General features: G+C 39.0%; 1 protein-coding gene and 1 long non-coding RNA gene across 2 annotated transcripts in view; both read left to right on the top strand.

The window, feature by feature from the left end:
* LOC136009267 (uncharacterized) overlaps positions 1 to 7,413 on the top strand; it is a 30,370-nt gene extending 22,957 nt beyond the window's left edge. Inside the window, exon 5 of the long non-coding RNA XR_010610449.1 lies at positions 5,549 to 7,413. This is a non-coding gene — a long non-coding RNA (uncharacterized LOC136009267). The remainder of the gene's footprint in view (positions 1 to 5,548) is intronic.
* LOC136009266 (small ribosomal subunit protein eS21-like) lies at positions 4,482 to 4,880 on the top strand. Its single transcript, XM_065669297.1, has one exon. It carries the CDS (start codon positions 4,488 to 4,490, stop codon positions 4,863 to 4,865), a length of 378 nt encoding a protein of 125 aa, XP_065525369.1. The 5' UTR covers positions 4,482 to 4,487; the 3' UTR covers positions 4,866 to 4,880.
* Positions 7,414 to 23,972: the final 16,559 nt, after the last annotated feature.

The raw sequence follows: 23,972 nt of genomic DNA, 5'->3' as shown, positions 1-23,972 counted from the left end.
TACAGCATTTATGTTTCATATATGTACAAATATACTTGCAGCTCCCTCAAACTTTATGTTCTTTATATTTAAGAGCTTATATTCACTGAAGAAAGCAGACGCGTTTCTTAGCGTTGGGACAGATAACGTAATTGCAGTGAAGTGTGATAAAAGCTAAGACATGCCAAGCCTATCAAGATTGTTTTGTTGCGCTTAACTTCCTCTGAGGCAGAGTGCCTTTGGTTCTGTTTCCTAGTGGGAATCCATTTTATAAAATGAACTCTTACTGTCTTGAACAAATTCACCGTCCATAAAAACAGGGTTTAGTTTCACAAGTTTCTTTTTTGTAGGTCTATATTCAAGTCTTACCCTCTGCATTTAAGTAAAAAGTGGCTGTTGTGCCTGAGGAAAAAATGGAGTAAAAGGTATTGGACTCTCCTAGATATATTCCACAATCTCATTGCTTATTTGCCTCTAGGAGATGGTGCTTTTTGCTGTAAGTCACAGTGGCACAAACTGTTTCTGTTGGAGAATGGGATTGGGTATTCTTGCTATGATCTGCGCAAAGAGCAACCTATTGCTCACTCATTTCAGGAAGTGTGGGAAGAAAGTTGATGTGGGATAAGATAGACTCCTCCTTTCTCAAGGCAGCCTTTCCAGGGATGTGCTAATTTTGCAGGTGCTCCTGCCTGTAATACATTAGTTACAATGGGACAGTAGCAGCCCAGGAGGTTGAGGCAGGGTTGGAGGCCCTTGCCCATATCAGAATGTCTCCTTGTGGCACAGGCAGGAGTGTAAAAGACCTGCCTTTACTTTCCAAACAAAAGGATTTGCCCAAAGGGGTTTGGGTACACTGAAACAGATGGTGGGGAATCGTCCTCTTAAACTATGTCAGCCTTGTCTAGAGTCTAACTTCTGAGCTTCTGTCCAAGCACCCACTACCGTTTTCAGTCTGTCTGAATTACTTTCACTTCAGACCTCTACTGTTTTACTGTTTCGTTTAAAAGGTTGTGGGTTTTTCTTTTAATTCTCACTGGAATGTGCCCTTCTGTTCTCTGCATAAGGCTAGAGGAACAGATGTAATAGCAGTTTCAAGGAGAGATTAACAGACACCTGTTTTCTATTAATTTTTCTTGTAATATGTGCAGGGGTTTGGGGCACATCTCTTTAGTTCTGTATCAGGCTTCTTCTTGTTAAAAGAGTATTTATGTTGCATTTAACTGGGAAAAAAAAAAAAACAAACAACAAATCAGGCAACAAAACAATACCCAAATCACTAATACTGAACTATGACTTCCTGTCCCTGTCAAAATTAAAACTGGGAGTCTTGCAGAGGTGAAACCCCTATCCTTGCTCTCTTTACGAACTGTGTGATGTCCAATTTGCTCTCAAATTCTGGTGAGAAGCAATATGAAACAAAATTAGAGGGTAGGATGAGGGGAGGTCTGTTTGTTTCTGAGATCTTGCATAATAGATGAGAAATGAGTGTTTGTGTTTAAACTTTGATACCTTTCTTCACATTTTCTTCTTTGCTTAATGCAGCATCTTATGAAAGCTACATAGAGCTCAAGTTTGTAGTATCTGTATATAAAAAGCAGCATTCTTTTCTGTGGAGCTTTCTGTTTCAAGGTTTATCCTTTCCTGCACAACCAGGTCGAGATGTCCTAGATGTTTAAGAGGGCAGCTCCCACTCAACACATACATACATACTCCCACACCACCTCCCCTCCTCCCAAATCCCAGAAGCTCAAGGCATTGGTGGAGGTTTTCCTTATCTCCTCGACCCCATTCATTTCTGAGAGAGCAGAGCAAACTGAAGCATTTCCAGATGTTGTATTTCTCTATGTTTTGCTGCTCTGCAACATGGAGGATGGTCACAGCTGCATGACATATGATCATATCATGTAACATAACAATGAGATTGAGCGGACAAAGAAAATTCAGCTGAGAGTGAGTGATGTTGATTCTGTTCATGAAAGTGTGAGGTGAAGGGGTATAAGTATCACTAAGATGTCTGGAAAAAAAATGCAGCATTCCTTGTAGTGTTTTATTTTAATATTGCTGTCTATCATTATTCTTATATTTGAAAGATAACAAATATATGATGATTCCACTCCCTATTGCCTCTATTGACTCAGTCTCTTCACTTTTTATGAAAATTTAGGTAGCTCTTGGGTGAAAAGAGGCTGAGGAAGATGTACTTGGGAAACAGTTCTTCCTCTAGAGCTGTTTTTTGTCTTTCTCCACAGTTTTGATGATGACATGCAACTATGGCTGGTAAACTTTGAAGATGACATGAACTTATCATGGTGAATGATAAGGAGCACTGAATGATCTTAAAAGTTGATACCTGATTTCTTGTATATTTACAGAAGAATTTTTTTTTCTTTTCCTATTTTTTTTTTTTTTTTTGTTAAATATTTCACACTGGGAAAATAATTCCAGCAGATTTGGAGTTTGTAATACTGAAAATCAAAAGGCAGGTTGTTGTTTTGACTCTCATTTTTAATGTTAATGTGGGCTTAAACCTGACAATGCTATCTGAGGTCTGACAGCTTTAACTTGCCTATAATTGTTGTTGATACTGATTGTAAAAGGCAGAGCAAGATATACATTTATTCCCCCTCACCTCCAGGAAATAATAAAATAGCTGAAAAATCTAGTTTTGAAGAGAATGAGAACTGTCTGTTAATTTGTGTCAAATTCTGACCTGCTGTTTCAGCCAGTTTTCTCCAAATGGAGGAAAATTTGAAATGCTTCGCTTTGATATATTTTTAAGTAAAACACGTTGACTCAGTGTTGACTCACAGATAAGTTATTTTAAAAGTAACTTAAAATTAATGTGTTACTTGATGCTTAAATATTTAATTTCAGACTGATCTGAAATGGGAACTCTTTTTACTCCTATTGTTCAATTGCTTTTCACAGCTGCTTATGTGTTTGAGGGAAGAGCCAGGAAAGTTCAGCTACATTACCACCACAGCAGGAACAGGATCTAGATTTGCGAAAGTGTTTAAGAGCTTGTAGGGTCTTTGGACAGCTTCAGATTGAAAGTGATAGAAATTTTCTGGCGGACAGCAATACTTTGATTATGTTTTGTGATGGATATATAAGATTGTTTCATGCACAAATAGAAGTCCTACAGATAAAGTGCCATTATATTTTGGGATTTTTTGGAATTTTTTTGCTGGTTTGTTTTTTTTTTTTTTGTTTTTTTTTAAATATGATCTTGTCATGGTTTAAACCCAACCACAAACCTCGTTCACTCACTCCCCCCACTTCTTTCCCTCCCCCTGCTCCTGGAGGGACAGAGAGGAGAATCAAAAAGAATGCAACTCCCACGGGTTGAGATAAGAACAGTTTAGTAACTAAGGTATAACACAAACCACTGCTGCTACCACCAATAATAATAACGATAAAGAAAAATAACAAGAAGAAAGAATACAACACCTCAACACCAGCCGACCAGTAACTCGCCCCACTCCCCCCAGCCGAACACCGACCGATACCTTGTCCAACCCTGCAGTCCCCAGCCCTTCCGGGTAACTCCCAGTTACATCCTGGGCATGACGTGCTGTGGTATGGAATACCTCTTTGGTCAGTTTGGGCCAGGTGTCCTGTCTCTGCTTCCTCCCGGCCTCCCCTCCTCCCTGGCAGAGCATGAGGCTCAGAAAGTCCTTGGCCAGACCAAACATTTGAGCAGCAACTGAAAACATCGGCGTTACCAGCGCTGTTCCCAGACCAAAAAATAAAAACACAGCACTGCACTAGCTACTAAGGAGAAAAATGACTGCTACTGCTGAACCCAGGACAGATCTCCACATATTGTCTTCTACTCTCATACTCAGTGTTCTTTGTAAATGTAATAATGTACTTTGTTTTTGTTATTTCTTCTTTAATTGAAGCAGGTAAATATCACAGAGTCTTGCTGAGGGTCCTTATGGTAAGATGTATTTTTGAAGAAACAAATATTTGTAACCCTTCTTCCTGTTATTCAACAGTCATTGCTGGCTTTGCAACTAAGAGTAGCAAATGAGGTTAGAACTATTTTTAGTGCTCGGCTGGGAGAAGGTAATTGACTAAGGGCAAGAAAGGTGTTGGGCCTGCATTATTCAGTCAGCCTGGAGGTTATTAAGGCATTTAGCAGCAATTCTCAATATTTTAATCTCTTTTGTTTGCTTGAGTGTAACCGGGATTCAAACATCAGTGTTCAACTGATGTGCAAAGAGTAACAGTGTCAGAAGTAGAAGTGGACAAATCCAAAGACAAATTAAATAAAACCTCACACATGTATAGTTCAAATTAAATCATAAAAATATTTTTTGGAAGTTTGTGATAGTGGAGGGGTTACAGGAGTAACACTATTCTGAATGTATGTTACGCCAGCATTAATGAAATTGTGGTGTGTTAACACAACTACAGTCCTCTCTGACCTTTGACCTTTGTCTTATGTTGCAATCTGAATGACTCAGCCCTGCTGAGTCTCTACCACTATCCTGGATACCAGGATGGTCATAATGATGCCCTTTCCGCCGCGGCACACACGAGGTGTTACCGCTTGGTGCCTGTGCCTCTGCTGCCACCCCAGCGAGATGCAGAACGACGCCGGGGAGTTTGTGGACCTCTACGTCCCTCAGAAGTGCTCTGCTAGCAACCGAATAATTGGTGCTAAGGATCATGCTTCTATTCAGATAAATATTTCGGAGGTTGACAAGGTAATGGGCAGAGTAAACGGCCAGTTCAAAACATACGACATCTGTGGACCAATTCATCGAATGGGTGAATCAGATGATTCCATCCTGCATCTGGCAAAAAATGATGGAATTGTTTCCAAGAACTTCTTGGGATTCTGTGATTCTGTGAATGAGTTTTTCCGCCCGCAGTGAGCTACAAGTGAGAGACTAAAGGCAATTTACCATCACTTTCTGTGGTGTTTTGGTGGGACCAGGAAGAGAGAAGGATATAGCTTCTGCATTCATAGGATTAGGAGGGGACTGCAAGACCAAGCAGAGAAGTGAGGGAGAAACGACTGTACTTGAGTAGGTGACTGCAGTGGGGTAGGATAGCATTCCCATGTCTGTAGTGTCTCCATTGTTTGTTTAGCCATTATTCTTGGGTTTTGGAACTATCTGATAAGGAAATAAAGAGTAATCAGATTAGTCATACTACTGTAATATTAAAATATGACTACTGAAAGCATTAGTCACATCAAATACTCATCAGATAATCCCCAGAATGAAACACATTAATCCTTTATCAAATGATTTCAAACCCAGGAGCTCACTGTCTCTCCTTGTTTTCAATTTACTTCTTCCCGCACCACTGTTCCCAGTTGTAGTTTTTTTACACAGAATTTTTTCTGGCTTCAGTAAAGGCCATATGACATTTGAAACTATTCAATCAAAATAATACATTGCTCTCTTCCTTCCGAGAAATTCTTTCTTCAGTAAGACACACTCCTGTGAAACATTTTGATCTGTCTCGAACAGCACATTATCTTGCGAAGCCCATGTATAAAGCAAGGGAGAAAGAAGCTTTCTTATTTGATTTTTTTTTTTTTTTTTTCCAGGAAGGCTGTTAACCACATCTTGTATGCAGATTGCTCCCAAGATCAAAGCACAGGTGACAGAAGATGGAATGGTGCTGGTTAGCTACCAGCCACAAGGTGACAAAGGCAATTTATTCAGGTTTTTCCCCAACCCAGCTAACAGGAAACTAGATGTTGACTTCTTCCTGGAATAAATTGAAAGATGTGGTAAAGAATTGTGATAATTAATCTCTTAACCTTATAATACAGGAGAAATTCTCTACTTTGTGTTAGACGGACATGGTATTAATCATTCTAGGGCTGAAAATAAGCTGTCGTTGTGCATTGGCATGCACTAGAAGAAGCACAGAGGGTTTTGTAGCTTATAAATGAATTATTTTAGTACTTCAGAAAGCCTGAAGTTCAGCCTGTATGATGCTTCCTCAGCTGGGGACAGGGGTTCACTATTTTCAGGGTGTGTTTGAGCAAACTTTAATTATTGTGAATTGGTGTAAATCTTACTTTCTCTTTGGGGCTGATATTTACTTTCTTGTTTGGTTTGGGTCTGAGCATTATAAATTAAAAAAAAAAAAATTCCCTTTTTCATCAGCAGAGTAGAATAGAAAGTCATAGCTTGAGAGACCTTAAGTTGCATTTCTTTATAGCCAAGGTAAAATTTTGAAGCTGTGTTTGGCTGTCTGTTTTAGAGTACTCTTGGATGCTTTCTGCTGCACTGCATCACATCTTTGTAGGAAATATTGCATCTCTTAGTTTGAATACTTCTGTTCTACTATGTTTTGTGATGTACCTAGTCTGCGTTTTGTTCTCATGTGCAATTTATTTCTGCAATGCTGACGGAGTCTTGTAACTTGTATGTCTGTGTTCCAGCTTAAGAAAGCTTAAGAATTTTCTCCATGATTATCCAAACAATTATTTCTTTTCGCTGGTCAGTCCTTGCTCTATCTACTATGTAGATGAGCAGAGGTATGTCAGTTAAAAACTACTAAGGGGTGGGGAAGAACTCACTGCACAGGGATTAGAGAGATTATTTTTCTCTTTATGTAGCATTAGAAATGCCTCAGAGCTTCATGTTGAGTTTCATGTCCACTTCTGGATATTTCCTATAAAGAAGGTGTGGGCAACCTGGAGGCAAACGAATGAAGTCCTGAGAACAGTCGGACATACAGGTTATCAGAAAACATTGAAATAATTTGAGTTCTTTAGGAAAAATAAAACTGGAAAGAGGCACTATGATGATATTGAAATAACCAAAAAGCTTTTGCAAATGATGTAGAGCATATTCTCTTCTTATTCGTAGTGGATAGGACAAAAAATAATAAGCTTATACTTCACTCAAGGAGGTTTTAGGTTCAAAATAAAGAAGCAGCTTCATGATGGTAGGGACAACTGAGTATTAGAACAGATGAGTTAATGAAAAAAACAGAATTACCATTTCTATTTGAGGTTTTTAAAACCAGATTAGCTAACATTTTCCAATAATTTCATAGATATACTTGATCTTGCCCAGGGGCAAGTAAGCACATTAGTTGTCATCTTGAGGTTTCTCTACCCTTATGTTGCATACACGTTCACCATTATCAAGCAAGGAAAAGAAAGGAGGAGTGACCAGGTTGCTGAAATTGAGGGAAGCTTCCTTGAGTGGACCACAGTCACCAACAAAGACCTGGAATAGTGACTGTGTCACTACTCACACAAAAGTCAGAGCATAGAGTTGTGCAGATAGACAGTAACTTGGAAATTATATGTAAAAACAAAATTGCCCCCATCCACTGTACATTTAAAGTGGTGCTGATAGATCAGTTCAGATCAGTGTGTGTATCCTTTGACAATTACTGGAAGAATTGCTATAAAATATCCTATAGAAATGTATCTTACAGTTTTCCAATATGTGGACTAATTGACCTAAAATGTATGTTCTTCTTTCGTGTATTCATTAAATTACGACACTGGAAGCAAATTGAGTCCAATTCATTTTACAAGTCAATAAGATTGAATTAGATAATTTCTAAAGTTAGGGGAGTTTTTTCTCTCCTGTTTAAATATTTTCCCATTGTAATGGTTTAATGCCTGTAGGGTTTGTAAAACACCTACATAATTTTATATTATACTAAATTACTCTCTCTTCTCTGAGCCTTGAGCATTTTGTGTACATGTAGACAAAAGGTAATCTAATAAATGGTGAAGCACATCAGAAAAATCGTATCTGTATCTGAAATACTTCTGTATCTCAGTTTCACACTTTAGCTCATTAAGCAAAAATTGTAAAAACAATTTTCTGCAATTATAAAGTTTTTTTGTGGTATGTCCTGTCTGCTGCAACTTTGTTATGGCAAAACAAAACATCGAGTAGAAAAACTACCCATGTGTTTGCCAAAAGAGACTACTGCAGCAAGTGACAATTAGCTCCTCATTTTTCCTGCACCACTGAAAAAGATGAAGCCTTTTCTGAGAAATTCAGAACTGTAGCAGCTGGGAGAGTTGCTATGACTCCTTTTCCAGCTCAAAGACCATCCCCAGGAATGAGACAGCTGAATGATTCCCTTCTCTTAACAGGAGGAAGCTTTCAGTCTAAACTGTTCTTGTTGCTTTTTCACTACCTGCTGGTAGGGAGACGCCAGTACGTTGTTGTGACTGATACCTCACGAATGAGTCAGTTTCAAAGATTGTTATGTTTCAATTTGTTAAATCTTACAGACATGAATTTTCAAAGGAAACTTATGTACTAGTCCCATAAATGTAACACGTATTTATTAATTGCCAGGTAACTATTGGCAAAAAAAATAGCTCTCAGTTTCTCCCACCTGATAAAACTGTATGCTGTTCTGCTTCAGGATCAAAAAGCTGAAGAAGCAGGGACATGATGGTGCTTTAAAAAGGTGACTGATCAAGTGTCAAATGAATATCTAAAGAAGAGAAATATCAGAATACGCGCATTAGAACTTGTGCTTGTTCTTACTGGAGCCTTAAGTGGCTTTGAGTTATGACAAGAAAACTAGAAATAAATTAGATTCCCTATTTTTTTTTTTTTTTTAGTATATTTCTCTTGACACGCTTTTGTTCTGAAATGCACGTCAATAGGCTTTGCAGTGACCTGCTGGTGACTGATTTGCTCACAGCAAATGTGAAAAATAAAATTATGCTTCCTACAGAGCCTACAGCAAACTGATTCTAGTTGAGAAAGAACTACTTTCCTCCTCTTCCATGAGTCCTACGGAGATCTGAGACTCTAGTAGGTCACTCTGAGGCAGACATGGCAGGAAAGCATTGGGAGGGCAAGGTTATTCTTACCCTAATGCTATAACAAAATATAAAGCAGGCATGACAATATGGCTAGCATTAATTCCTTTTCTATCTTCTCAGTCTCCACCCTGCTCAAAATGAGAACCATTTATATATTTCAAGAAAATGGATTTACAGGGCTGCTCATGTTCCCTCTCATAGTTGGACTTATATTGTCAGAATTGGTTCAAGGCTTCCTAGCAGTATGGAAAAAATCAAACTTTGCTAATCCAAGACTGAAAGCAAAGTATTGGAGGTTTTGCGGGTGGGTGGAGGGGTGGGGTGTGCGTGAAGAGGTGCTTTTCCTCTCTATCTTCACCTGGACAAAATTCATTAGGGTGACAGGAGCAGCCGTAGCTGCAGAAAGAGAAGCAAGAAAAAGAGATATTTGGTAAATTTACTAGTTCAGAGAAGACCCACACGCAGCTGCTCCATAGCTTTCTTGGTTTTCCAATTAATTTCCAACATAACAGTGACACCAGTGCTTTGCTGCCCCCGAGAACCCAGCCTCCTTCAGGTCTACCCATTGTTCATTCCTAGTCTCTCTTCAGAGTATCTTCTGCAAAACTTACGAACGTTAGCTGTCTTTTACACAATACAAGCAAAGTTATCTGCAAGGAAAACTGTCTTTGCTCTATTTCTCCTGCAATATAAACACAAATATTTCTCCTCAAGTTCATGTTTCCCTGCTGCAGGCTCATCTGAGGACAGTGTAGCAGCAGCTTTGTAGGACAGTCTGTATTTCCAATACTGACCCACTGAGGAGTTGGAAAGCCTTGTCATTTCCATGATATTTGGCAGAAAGATATTCAAGTACAGCTCTTTCTTCGTAGAATGATATGGCTGTTGGATTGCTTCATGTAAATATTGAAGTTACTAGGACTGCCATTGTTTCTATTTTGGACTGTTACTTGCCATCCTCTTAAGCAGAAGTACATGCATGATATGCAGCATGCAGTCACAGTTAGTTTAAGTTACAAAATTTGTGTTGTAAGGAGAAAACAGTAGAACTGAATCATAGAAACTAATGTTAACTGAATTATGACCTGCAATGACCTACTTCATCCCCTGAGCACTCTTTAAATAAGCTTTCCAGGCTCATTTCATTTTATTTCATCAATATAATTTCAACAGCACCCTTTGGGACACAATACCAGCATGATATAATTCTCACACCTTAGGTGCTGTTTTTTCCTGATCTTCTTCCTATGGTCAGTTCAATTCCTTGTACTACTCCTATCATCTTTTTACTAACCTAGTTACTTGTGCTTTAACAGCAAGAGAGCAAATTCAATTTACCAAAATAGGTATAGAAAACAAACCTTGTGTTTTAACAGCTAATTTGATTTAGATTCTTAATAGCAGATGCTCGAAAGATCAAGGGGACAGATCACTCAGGGCCTGGAAAAAAACTTACCACATCTCTTAAAATAAGCCTACAAACAATAAATCATTTTTGCACTGGTTTCCAAGTAAAGGTTGTGGGGTTTTTTCCATGTTGTTAACTCCATGATTCTCTTAACTCAGATACATTTCCCAGCAAAATGCTGTTTCTTGTTAAAGAGTCAAAGGTCTTTAAGGGGTCATTTCAATTTCTACAGGACCACTTACTGGTTACTATGTGCATTTAGAATACAAAAGACAATACTGTTCATATGATATGGGTTAGCAAGAGTAATGAAAGAGGGTGAGGTTCCTTTAAAACTGCTGACTCTTTTCTAAAAATGTGTAATGATTTGTGAAAATTGCATTAAGGGGTAATATTAAGCAAAGTCATTCAAGCAGACTCTCATCGTCATTCTTAGGCACCAGTGAAAACCCTGTTTACCCTTTTGCTTTCAGTCTGAATCTCCACCTGACTTTTTAAAGATGTTGATATAAGTGGTTCTGGTACTGCTCTGAAGCCCATCAGGCTACATCTCTCTCACACTGAAGTTGTTCAAGCTGCAGTAGTGAACAGTAAACATGAAATAAGAGAAGCTTTACAGCCCTACAGCAATTTTAAATACAGCTTGCATACAGAATCATATGAGCTTTAAATGTCACTTGTGTCTTGACCCAGCTTCATCTCTGTCAGGATGCTATCAGATTCCCTTCTCTTTCATCAGTCTGCATCTGCCCCTCAGCACCACTCTTTCCATCCCTCTCTGTCTCCAGTTTATGTCCTTTCTCTCCCATCTTTTCCATCTAATGCATGTGTCCATGATTCAGTTAAACCTCAGCACCCCTCTCTTTGCAATCAGGGAAGGCAAACCGAGGTTGCCCAGTAACTAACTGGAGTAGAGAAATATCCTCTTATTTCACTTACTGCATGGTCAAGGTGATCTCCTGTCAGGCACCCTCATGGTCTGGGAGAAGGTCGCCATTTTGAAGGGTGCTTGTTTTACTCTGCAAATGCAGCAACAAAAAGAGATATAATGGAGCCATCCAAAAAACAAGTAGCCAGCGCCAGAGCAGGTCAGGGGACACCACTCTTGGAGCAGTAGTTTTAGGGGCTTGAACCTCATCAGGTTGTCCAGTGTATTCACATTCTTGCTCATACTGTAGGTGTTGGACTGCTAAGACTCCTGGAGTAACTGAATAGCATGGGTCTTTCTCCAGACAAAAGAAATCTTTCTGGTTGTTAAGACTGGTCAGAAAAAAGCAGACTTTGACAGAGAAATCGTTTTGGTAGTTACACAACTGCCTAGTCCAGAGGTCAGGCAGAAGAATAACCCTCTTCTGACCACAGCCAAATTCTTTAAAATCTTGTCAATGTGACCTTGTTACTTCGGCCCTTTCTTTTGTTTGGTTTGGTTTTTTAACTGATATTTTTTCTTCCTTAGTTGAGTGCTCATTTGTATTCTGCCTTCTAGAAGCTTTTTAAATGCTGTTAAGCCCCACCATACTCTAAGTCTGAGACTCTTCTGAACAATTTTAGTCAGCACTGTTTGGTATCCTGGAATACACAAGACAAAATTAGCCATTCAAAAAGCTACCCAATGAACCCTGTCATCATCATAAAGTATTTTATTACTGTACATCATTAAGATGTGAGAAAAGCTGGCAAACCACTACGTTACTGGAATTAGCATCCAAGAAGATTTCATTTGCTCCTAAATGCCAGTTGTAAAAAAAAAAAGTGGATTCCTTCTCCTCTCTGCCTGTAACTAGGATCATTAATCTCAGCAGGGTAAGACGATGGAAAAGCCTGTTCCAAACCATCATACATGCTATTAAAAACATGTGAAAGATTTTTTTCTACCCACTGGAAGTCTTAATGTGATATTCCTTCTGGTCGTTTATGAGAAATGTTACAATTCTACTTTTGAGCAAACTAATTAAGCTCTTCTGTAATTCAACACATCAAATCCAAAATGTTTGTGGGTTTTATTGTTTGCTTAATTTTTCACAGAATCACAGAATCACAGAATGGTTAGGGTTGGAAAGGACCTCAAGATCATCTAGTTCCAACCCCCCTGCCATGGACAGAGACACCTCTCACTAAACCATCCAACACAAGGCTTCATCCAACCTGGCCTTGAACACCGCCAGGGATGGAGCACTCACAACCTCCCTGGGCAACCAATTCCAGAGTCTCACCACCCTAACAGGAAAGAATTTCCTCCTTGTATCCAATCTAAACTTCCCCTGTTTAAGTTTTAACTCATTACCCCTTGTCCTGTCACTATAGTCCCTGACAAAGAGTCCCTCCCCAGCATCCCTATAGGCCCCCTTCAGATACTGGAAGGCTGCTATGAGGTCTCCACGCAGCCTTCTCTTCCCCAGGCTGAACAGCCCCAACTTCCTCAGCCTGTCTTCATACAGGAGGTGCTCCAGTCCCCTGATCATCCTCATGACCCTCCTCTGGACTTGTTCCAACAGTTCCATGTCCTTTTTATGTTGAGGACACCAGAACTGCACACAATACTCCAGGTGAGGTCTCACAAGAGCAGAGTAGAGGGGCAGGATCACCTCCTTCGACCTGCTGGTCACGCTCCTTTTGATGCAGCCCAGGATACTGTTGGCTTTCTGGGCTGCGAGCGCACACTGAAGCCAGCTCATGTTCATTTTCTCATCGACCAGCACCCCCAAGTCCTTCTCTGCAGGGCCGCTCTGAATCTCTTCTTTGCCCAGTCTGTAGCTGTGCCTGAGATTGCTCCAACCCAGGTGTAGGATCCTGCACTTGTCATGGTTGAACTTCATAAGGTTGGCATCAGCCCACCTCACAAGCGTGTCAAGGTCCCTCTTGATGGCATCCCTTCCCTCCAGCGTATCAACCAAACCACACAGCTTGGTGTCATCGGCAAACTTGCTGAGGGCACACTCAATCCCACTGTCCATGTCAGCGATGAAGATGTTAAACAAGACCGGTCCCAACACCGATCCCTGAGGGACACCACTCGTTACCGGTCTCCAGCCTGACATCGAGCCTTTGACCACAACTCTTTGTGTGCGGCGTCACACAAAAAAACAAATTTTTGTTTGTTTGTTTTGGGGTTTGGTGGGTTGCTTTTTTTGTAAGTATGGTTTGTTTTGTTTTACCCCACAAAAAAAACCCTGCATTTTCAGTAAAATAGTTAATTTACAGTATGACCTTTTCCTCAGTTAAATTATTCCAACAGAGACACTTCTGTGCTCAAACACCAAAAGTAGTCATAAAACTAGATTTCATCTCAGATTTCAAAAATCAGTGTTAGATTTGGGTACTTCTGATTTTGGAGGTGCTGGAAGCTCTGGGGCCTTTTTAGTAATGGGGTGTAGAAATCTAAGTTGCTGCAGTATTTCTGAAAATCCCACTTATAGTCACTAGTAAAAAAAAAAAAACCCCAAAAAACCAACAAAAAACAACTAACCAAAAAAATATCTTGAACAAATAGTTAGTGAGCTATACTTGGAATTTTAATCTAGGAACACAATTCTCACTGGTATTGCAGAAGTATTTAAGGAACTATTTCTAGTGAGTGGTTTAATTTTGCTGGCTTGCTCATCAATAACAGAGTTCAGTGCTTTCACACTGTTGATTTTACCATCTGATAGTAATTAAACAGTTCTACATTACAGTCTTCAAGATGTTACAATACTACTCTCAGAGGCTGAAACAAGGCAGTTCTGGAATAAAATTATAACTCTGACATAAAACATTAATGGAGGCAGAGAGCTTTTCTCTTATGTTTCTCATACATCTCTGGAAAACCTTGGATCACCAAATGAAAACTAAGTTGTTAGTGAGCTTGTTTAACTTTCATTGAGTCTATTTTAGTAGATGTGTTTAAATAATAATAAAAATACAATGTGATAAGATTCCCTAGCATTAAACCTCATCTACTTTATTTCATTCTTGCTAGAATTATCTTTAAAAGAAAATATGCAGCACTCTCAACTCCCAAGTCTATTTATGTATGTGCAGATGTTATTTTACAGCCGTTATTTAGCAGCTGCTACTTCTGCCACAGTCCCACCTCATTTAAGGCAAGACTGGGCCATTAAAGTGGTGTTTGTGACAACCGCTGTTTCTTCCAGAAACACCACATTTGAGAGATTACATGTGATATCTTGCATTATGTCTCCATCTACTTTGTAGAACAACATAGGAGAGATGAAGAGTCCTTCCCTGTTTGGTGTACCCAAATTACTTGGTGCACAAGGGAATAAAAAAAAAAAACCAACAACCAAACAATTAAAAATGTGGTGCAATGGTGGGATAAAATTGAGGCCAATCACCAGCAGATGCTATGATATGATGTATGCTCGCAAGTTTGACATGATGTTGCCCACTCCTCTGTCTCCTCACAATGCTCCTGCAGAAGCTGGTGTGTTTGGGGTGAGCAAGGGTGTTAGGGATGGCCCTGGCATGGTGATCATGCTCTTCCCAGGGATGTGGGGAATAGAGTGACTAAAGTAGAGGTGGTCTCTGGCATTTTGACAGAAAAGAGAACATGAGGGGAGCTCTCTATGCTCTTTCCCTCACCCTGTGCTAGGCTCTTACTAGCAATGTAAGCTGAGACTGAGCACTCTTGGCTCCCATCAATTCCAGCAGGACAAAGCTGGGCTGCAAGATGTGCAGCCAAGAGTCAGGGTCTTTTGTGCTGAATAGCATGGGCCCAAATCTCTGCAGTGATAAAGTAGCAGTGACACTTTGCATGGAGCTGGAGCTTGGGCCATGGCAGCAAACATTCATAGGCAGAGGGCCTAAGGACCCTTTTGGCTTCTGCTGTAGACAGCAAGGATAAAAGAGGTAATAGATGGCTGTTGTGCCATAGGCAACCAGTTTCTGATTGCCTTGTATCAGCATATTGAGGTATGGCACTGAGTCTGACTTGGTTTGCTCAGCTCTGTGCAAGCGCAGGCTGGGAGATTGTCTTTCCCCCATGTGGTTTTCAAACTAAGTAGGTAATAAAAAGGGTTGGATGCAAAACCAGAATCAGTCTTTGGCTGATCAAGGGGTAAAATCTGGATCCTACTGCCTTCTAACTCAGGGCACCAGGCACCAGAGCTCCTGTGCCTCCAGGGTCTCATAATGTTGTAGTTGCTGTGGGAACTGTGGCTGAATTTCCCATGGCACTCACTGACTTGGACAACTTAAGTTCATACTGGAAAATGTATAGGAACTCAACGCTTCGAGAGGTTCAGTTTTCTCTGCAAGGTGCTTACAGCCGTTAACTCCCACCGCTGACCTTTTTTCCCTACAGCATGGGAAGAAGAGGGAAGTGTAATGTCAGTTTTCTAGATTCATTTTCAATTATGGTCTCCATGTCCGTGTGTACTTAATCAGATATCCTCAAATGCCACCTGGAAAATGCTGAGTGAGGACATAAAGGTTAGCCAGATAAAGATGGGCTATTGCATAAGAAGTCAAACTAAGAAGACGTTTAAGAGTATTATTTAAATGTCATCCAAGTTAAGTAAGGTGAAATGACAGCTACAATATAGTGACATTTGCGCACCTCTCAACTTTGGTGAAATACACATAATTCAGACAAGGAGAATGATCTTATTATTTCAACGATAATCAGATTAAATTTTACAGGACCTCATTCACCCTAGGTCTGGATACAATTGGATCAAAGTGTTTGCCCTTGGTTCATGCTGGAAAACTTCAGGACAATAACACTGTCTCTCATTCACTTTCTCTTATCTTCCTCAGGTCCAGGTTGGGAATCAAAGACTTCATCAACATCAGACAATTCTGTCAATAGTCTTTAACCTTTGACCTTCCTGGGAAGCCACTGGTGTCCTATTAGTAGATATTGCAATTTACAGTTCTTCCCATAGGGAGCTGAGAAGATGTTATAACCGATTTTCTTTCTCATGAGTGTAAGGAGCAGTATATAAAAATATATATTCATTTATATATGTATAGATTTGTATATTTGCATATATAATATATAAATATAAAGAACTATGAGCAATAATTAACACAACTAGGTATTGTTTTCCCTCTGGTTTAGATAATCACAGGAGTCTTTGTGAAGGGCTTGAGATCTTTGCTTATTCTAAGGCATAAAAATGGTCTGCATTTTGAATGAGCTAAAGGAGAGAAAAAAAAGAACTGAATGGAAATAAACAACGGTAATACTAACATGCACACAGTTCCTTTTTACATCCACTTCTTTTCCAACTAGCTCCACTGCTGAGTATATGATAGGTGCAGAAACCTTTCTGACATCTTAAACAAACATGTGGCAATGAAGTCTTTTTGGAATGGTATTCATGACAAACTCTCTCCTTTTAAATTATGTGTTAGCACTGCTTAGGTAAGTTGCATTTCCATAATGGTGTGTAGGAAATAGGTGGCTGAAAGGGTTCCCAGCATATTCAGCGCCAAGATGCTCTTTCCTTGTTTTGCATGAGTATTTTAGACTTTACAAAATTCATTTTTTTTTAGTGTTTGTATTTTCTTTCGGTAACTCTGACTACATCTAGTCTCTGAATGGTTTAAAAATGTATGCTGATGGTCCTGAGGTTGCCTGCAACTGCCTGCACCAAAACACAGATGCTTTCCCAGCAACTAAACCGTTTTAATGAATGCGTTTGAGCAGCGTCTGCTGACAGTTTCTCCTTCACCATTTAAAGTTATGAGATTTTTATTGGAGAAACTCTCCTTGCTGTTCATTAGTCAATGGTGATTTATAAAGGATGTGAATGTTTGTGACAAATAAACAGATTACAAGTGCCACAAAGATTATGTATACTGAAATTTAGGAGTTTTCTGAATTTGGCAATGTACTTTTTTTACTCTAATCAATCAGCAAATAAAGCTAAAGAGATTAAGCTTCTTTGACTGTGTGTCATTTGGGGTGTTTCCTTGCAGGCAGCCGGGCTGGCAGAGAGTTGCAATACAGGCCAGGTTATTTTAAAGGAAAGCTCTGGTGAGAGAATGCTGGTTGCAGGTTGCAGGTTACAGGGCGCTCCTGCACTTCCTGCAAACTCCCACTTGATGGCAGAGGTAGTTCACGCTAACAAATGTCTTCATCAGCAGGTGGAAGAAAACCTGGCAATTTTAAACCTGTAAACGTCCCACTAACTAGCTACGGGATTACGGAAGGCGTGTAGGGGTGTTGTCTTTAAATAACTTCCTCTCTGTGTCTTCTGGACACTCCAGCTTCTCCCTGCAGGTACATAATGGCAATGCTAGTTTTCTTTAGGTAAATATGGTTTAAAACTTTAAATGTTAGTGCTGCTTTCTGTGCAGCACCAAATTTTCCTTTCTCCTGTTAAAGTTTTTAAACCTTATCTGTTTTCTTGCAGTTTCCTTTGTTGCTCTGTGAATAGTGTCTGCAAGCAGCCTGGAGAAGAAGTGAAAGAAACTTCTGTAAGTTTCTAGGAAAGGAAGATAAAATTTATATCTAATTCCTTAAATTCTGGGATGTAGGGAAGTCACGAATGCATTGAATGTAGCCTCAAAAGACCTCACATCAACAGGAGCTGGCATTGACTCACTCCTTCGCAATGTTGCTGTGTACTAATGCTATGATACAAATAAACATTGCACGCTGCCAGTACTGCATGCTGAGTATATTTCATTGATATGTTTGCAGCCATCCCTCAATGGTAAAGGTCTTGAGGCTTGAGAATATATAAATTCATTGTCTGTATCTTTATCAGCAACAGGAAAAGAAGGATTGGTGTACAGAAAAAGGTGAGTCACTAAGAAATAAAACTGGAACTCCTAAGAGAGTTTTTCTTGGACTTTATGATCTTAAACCACAGGCCTAGTTTCCACCCACAAGGACAGTTTGAGAATAGGTTGTCGAATTCATGACATTTTTCTTGTGCTGCAAAAACGAGTCAGTAAAAGAAGACAGAAAATTTCTGCATATCCTTGGGGTGGGAAACGCCTCATCCTTTTCCTGCATCTACTCTTCTCTCTGTAGTCCTTACCTTAAAGACATAAGCATTAGTCTGTGTCTTGCCCAGGAAGATCTTGACTTCTAGTACATTTATGAGGGAAGAAGGTCTGGTCTTGCTTTTGGGTTCTTCTCTACACCTGTGAAGTCACCAAGACCAGAATCTCAACCTGGTAGGGGTTTTGTACCAGTTTCAGTCTGTAATGCCCCACCCTATCTCACCCTCAAAAGAAGGATGTGCTAATACTCCTGCCTCCTTGCTCCTGCTACTTGTCCCTCCATCAGAAAGACGGGGATACTTTTCCATCCATCCTACTGAGCCCACTGCCACACAGGCCGTTAGGAGAGTCATCCTTGTTTCACATGGTGGCGATGATAGAGGGAAAAGACTGAGGAGAACAGAGATGGTGAGAGAGGGCAAAGAAAAAAGATCAAACATTTCAACAAAAATGAGTACAAAAAGGTAAAGTACAAAAAGAAAAAAACCAAACCCCACCATCAAAGCAATACTGTGACAAAACAGAGAAGCTAAGGGGAAATCTTTGTTCTTGCTAGATGTTTGTCTCCTTTGTGTGGTTTCATTTCACATGAAATATTCATGTGTCTAATCTAATATGATGTACTGGTTGCTAAGGAGCTATTTTTTCCATCTAGGAGAGTCTTTTAAGGGTTAAGAACTTGAAAAAGTTTCTAAACTGCTAATAAAAATATTAAATATTAAAAAGTTGAATCAATGAAACTGTTCTGATTTTGAAATACTTTTTCATTGCTCTCCTTCTCCCCCCAGTATTAATGTGCTAAAACATCTAGACAAATAGTCATATGTGAATAAAATATTGCCTTTTAAAACTGGGACACATAAACTCTGGGTGTGGGTTTCTGTTGGTTTTGTTGTTGTTGTTATTTTTTAAAAATCTTTGTATAATGTAGAGACTCATTAAAAGTCATCTTTTCCCATCACCAATTCTGTCAACTCTATTAAAATGTTTTGGCAACAATCACCTGACCAAATCTACTTAACACCATGAGTCAATTTAAGATTACCATGTATTTCTGATGTCCATAGAACCTTGAAAAGTGTGGTTATATCTGACAGCTGTCTGACTGTGGTGTGAAGCACCTTCAGAGTATCCTACTCTGTTGAACACTTTGCTACCAAGAAGGAATCACAACTTACCTGGACTTGTATGCTGGGTTTTGTTTGCTTGGCTGGCAGGCCGATGGGTGATATCTTTTCATCTACAGTACATGTCTGCTTTATAAAGACATATTAGTATTTGATAAATGTTGAAGTGCTTGGACTCAGATATAGAGAGCAGCTGACCAGAGAGGAAGTGTGTTTTAACAACCATTTAACAAATGTAATTTAATGAACATTGGGCGTTAGAGCCACTGCTGAATATGATCAAGCAAATATAGGAAAAGTCACTGTGAACTTCTTGCACTGAGTTAAGAATAGCCAGCTGGTTGTTATATCCTCTTTTATATATACATATTTTATCTTCTCAGGGAATGTCTTTGCTGATATTGTAGTCTCACTGTGCCCAATGTAGGTATCCCAGGTTGAAGGGGCAGAAAGAGCCCCTTTGCCCAAACTAAGGCTTAATAAAAATCTTACTCCTTGAACTCTCATGGGGGCAGGTTTGTCTCAAAAAAGGGAAGTGAGGAAACATCTTTGTGACTTAGTGGGGGTGGAACCAGGTGATCTTTAAGGTCCCTTCCAACCCAAACCAGTCTATGTTTGTATGATTCTATGACTTTCTGCACTGGACAGCCAGCCATGCCTGCTGTTCTGGGGAAGAACACCATCATCTTTACTAAAGCAAAACCTGCCTTAATCTAAAGCCTTGGGATACATTTTTCCCCTTTATGTAAAATCACACAGGAGGTAACAGCCCTGTTCCTTCCCAAGTTGTGGGAGAATATGAATACTGACACTAGTGTTAATGCTTCTAATTATTTGAGAGGCACTAAAGTGACACACTGTTTGGCTGAATTAATACCTAAATGGCATTAAATCATAAATTTCTGTACTTATATAAATTCTGGTGGTTACAACCAGAAATGTAATATAGGTAAGCAGAGGGCATTAAAATTTGTTTCAAAAGGCTAGGTCAAAACCTGATGCAAGCTGCCACCGCTAGTCAAAGACATGTGGACAGTGTTAAACCCCTGCCTGTCCAGCCCAAGGACCTGGACTCTCCTCCCAGGTCAATTATCTTCTCGGTCCAGAAGAGAGATGTGCTTATCACCCTGGTACAACTGCTCAGAAAGCCTTTATTTCAAAGGAAATAGTGGAAAAATTCAACTGGAGCAGAGTGAAGAGCTTTGTCTGATAAGTGTGGAACAGATTTCCAGAACAGATTTCCACCATCAAAACAACCCATTCAAACCCAGTCTCTGAAGCGACCTTGCAGAGGTGTGCTGCTATAAGCCTGCTGCAAACATTACCGTTCTCCACTGATGTCTGAGGCAACATCTCTGCACTGAAATTACAGCACCCAGTGTATGACAATCCATCCTGAGGGAAATTTCATGGGATATGTTGTAACAATACACAGTAAATTTTAATCCACCTGTTATTGTGGAAATTAATGCAGAGATTATAAAACCTGCATAACTAAAGTGCGTTAACTTGAATCATTTCTATCATGAATTCATGCCCACTCTACTGAACAAACTCAATGGCAGTGGAGCTCCATTGTGCCCTGTGAAAAAAAAAGCAAAAATCAAATCCCACAATAAATCTCGGTATTAAATAGCTGGAAGTTTTAATGGTAAAGAGAATAGTAAGCATGTAAGTATATAATTGCAGCCTCTAGTGCGTCTACATGTACCACTTGAAACGTCTTGAATTACCATTGTGGTGAATGTAGCTGTGAGAGTTAAGATAATATTGTTTGGTTTGGAGTCTTTATGACAGAGGTATAGGCAGAATCACCCTACCTATGTATTCATATTTCATGTCATATAATCATTTAAAAGACCATGGCGAGTTCCAGATATCAAGAAGATGAAAATAATTTATGATGTAATTCTTCTTAATTAACTTTAAAAAGTGCAAAGTCATTTTAAAGAGAAAAGTACCTTCAGATTAAAAATATACATAAATCTCTGCAACTTTTAATACTTGATTAATGAAAAGCACACAAAGGTAACTTTCTTCTGAACTGAGGTACCCAAGACCCTGGCTACGTGCCCTGGGTGGGATCTGACACCACACATGAATGAGCTGAGTAATCTCCAAAATGCCTCCCCATGGGAAAGAGGGCCAGGTACATGGACGAGGAGGGCTCCAGAGTGCTCAGCTGTCAGATGCCTGATCTAAATGACTTGACTTACAGATCAATAGCCAGTCTTTATATTTGGACTCATTCTCTTAATACCACTGTGACACCACACAGAGGTTATTAGTGGTGGAAAGTCTACCACTGGCATAAGACAGTAAAATTTTGTTTTAATCTGATTTTATATTGTACAATGTGCAATATTCAAGGCTGCAGATTTATTTATTTAAATGAAATACATGGACCAACTTATACTGATTGCCAGGAAGCCAGTGTAACCCACAGATTGGTGTTACAGCTTAAAGGTAGTTTTGGTTATTTAAAGAGAAAAAGACTTGAAAGGTCTCAACCTTTATTTGACACCTTCAAAAGGAAATTTGGGAAATGTATGTGTAGAAGCAGTGGAGGTAAAAAAGGGGGAAAGATCATTAAGACACCTAAAAACTTGTATGTATAGTGAAATTAAATGGTTCAACTGATTTGAACTCTCTTCCCATTCAGCAGATGGGAGATTTAAGTGGTTTAGCTGATAAGAACTCCTTTTCTTGAGTGAGTGGGTAGGAAAACTGGTCAAAGAACTAAAAAAATCTATTCTGCTTCCACAACTTTAGCTATTGTGAATGCTGCCAGTCTTCTTGATGGAAAGATGGAAATGATCAAGTACAAGGTATTTTGCATACATATAGATAATGCTATGTTGTACTCAGGCTTTAACATGTACCTTAAAATATGCTCCGTCACTTGACAGGAGATATCAACAGCAAATATTAAAGAGTACCTAAATGCTGAAATTTTCTTTCAGGCAACTGTAAAGACAGATATTTAAGAATTTGCTTAAATCTTAAGCACAGACTTAAATCTAACCTTACAGGTTAATGCAAAAAAGCTAAAAGTTTTACAGCTCATATGTAATCTAGGTTTGTGCAAAACCTGTCATCTTACTGCTTTAGAGGAAATAGCTACAAAGTGGCAAGAATTAGAAAGTTCACTTGAAAATAGAAATTACTGCTTGTGCAGGGAAAAGTCTTTTGAGAGTACTATGTTCCTTTAAGAAAGAAAATAAACTATTAATAAACTCAGTTTAAATTTGATGTCTAGTTGCAATGAGAAGAAAATTTTAAAAAGTTTGGAAAATGTGCAATTTTAATTTAAACTGAGTTTAAAGGTCAAATTCAGCTAAATTTAACACAGACAAATTACAGCAGAAAAATATCTTTCCTGTTACATTCAACTTAAATAGTACTATGCATGTTCATGGTTTAGTAAAAATTCAGTCCTTTTGGGGAGGAAAGGGGTATCCTGAATTCCTGCAGAATTCCTTTTTTTTGAAGAAAGTGAGTTAAAACTCATTTACTGATAGGGCCACAAGAAGGCAAATTAATTTGGTGTAGAGGTTCATTTCAGAGAGGGAAAAAAGGAAGGCCTTATCCCTGGAAGTGATCAAGGCCAGGATGGATAGAGCTTTGAGCAAGTAGGTCCAGTGGAAGGTGTCCCTGCCCATGGCAGGGGGGTTGGAACTGGATTAGTTTAAGATCCCTTCCAATCCAAACCATTCTGTGATTCTATGAAGTTAAAAATTTAAAAATATGAGGTGATAGAGGAAGAAAAGGGTTTAAAAGAAAAAAGTAAATTGTTATGCTTTTGATTTGTTTCATGCTCACTACTATTTATATGTCTCTGACGGTACTTTTTACATTGCTATTTTCTTCATTATAGGCATTGCTGTGCCTCAGAAAAAGATGTCAACTTTTGTACAGTGAAAGAAGAAATGGGTAGAACCAAAAGGCAATATAATGCAAGTGTAAAATGACCTTGTTCTGCATAACGAATTGTAGTTTGAACACATTGACTGATTATTTTCAAGTGGTACGTGGCCACCACCTAGATGCCACCTAGAGAGACAGAAATTTAATAGCATCTGCCATTTTCTGTGTGCTTTCATGTGTAGGTGTAGAACTGAAATTACAATTCTGAAAGCCTTGCTCACCTGGGATAATCTAGGAATCTGCAGTTTAAATATTTATATGTAATCAAACTGCTTATTCTGCATGAAAAGTAATTTAAAATATTTAGAAAGGAACTATGTCACTATTCTGATATAAACCTAAGCAGTTTGAGAACTGGTGAAAGTTCTTATTCACAACAGGAAAACATGGAAAATAATAGGTAGATAATATGTAAAATACCAAGTTCCTGATTATTATGGACTTACTAACTCAAAAATAGTTGTAAAACTATTTCTACTACGCATATTTATAGTACTGTGTAGTCTTTTACACTCACCCCCGGACCCATGAAGTTCTACGTATGATTTCTGAAAATTAACTGTTACTTTTACAATGCCTTTTCTATTGTCTAAATGAATAGAAGCTTTAGTCATTTCACTCAATAACTGGTTTCACAGTATGGCTGTAACATTAATGCCAGTTATTTCACAAAATAGCTCAATAATGTAGGCATTCCTTGCAATGACCAGATAAAGAAGTCAAACGGTATAATAGAATACTTGTGTCAGCCAAGTGAATTATACTCAATCATTTTGCAGAGCAA

Source organism: Lathamus discolor, chromosome 2 (genome assembly GCF_037157495.1).
Source record: "Lathamus discolor isolate bLatDis1 chromosome 2, bLatDis1.hap1, whole genome shotgun sequence".
Classification (NCBI taxonomy): Eukaryota; Metazoa; Chordata; class Aves; order Psittaciformes; family Psittacidae; genus Lathamus; species Lathamus discolor.
Note: the sequence above shows the minus strand (reverse complement) of the source record. Positions and strands in the feature narration are given on the sequence as shown.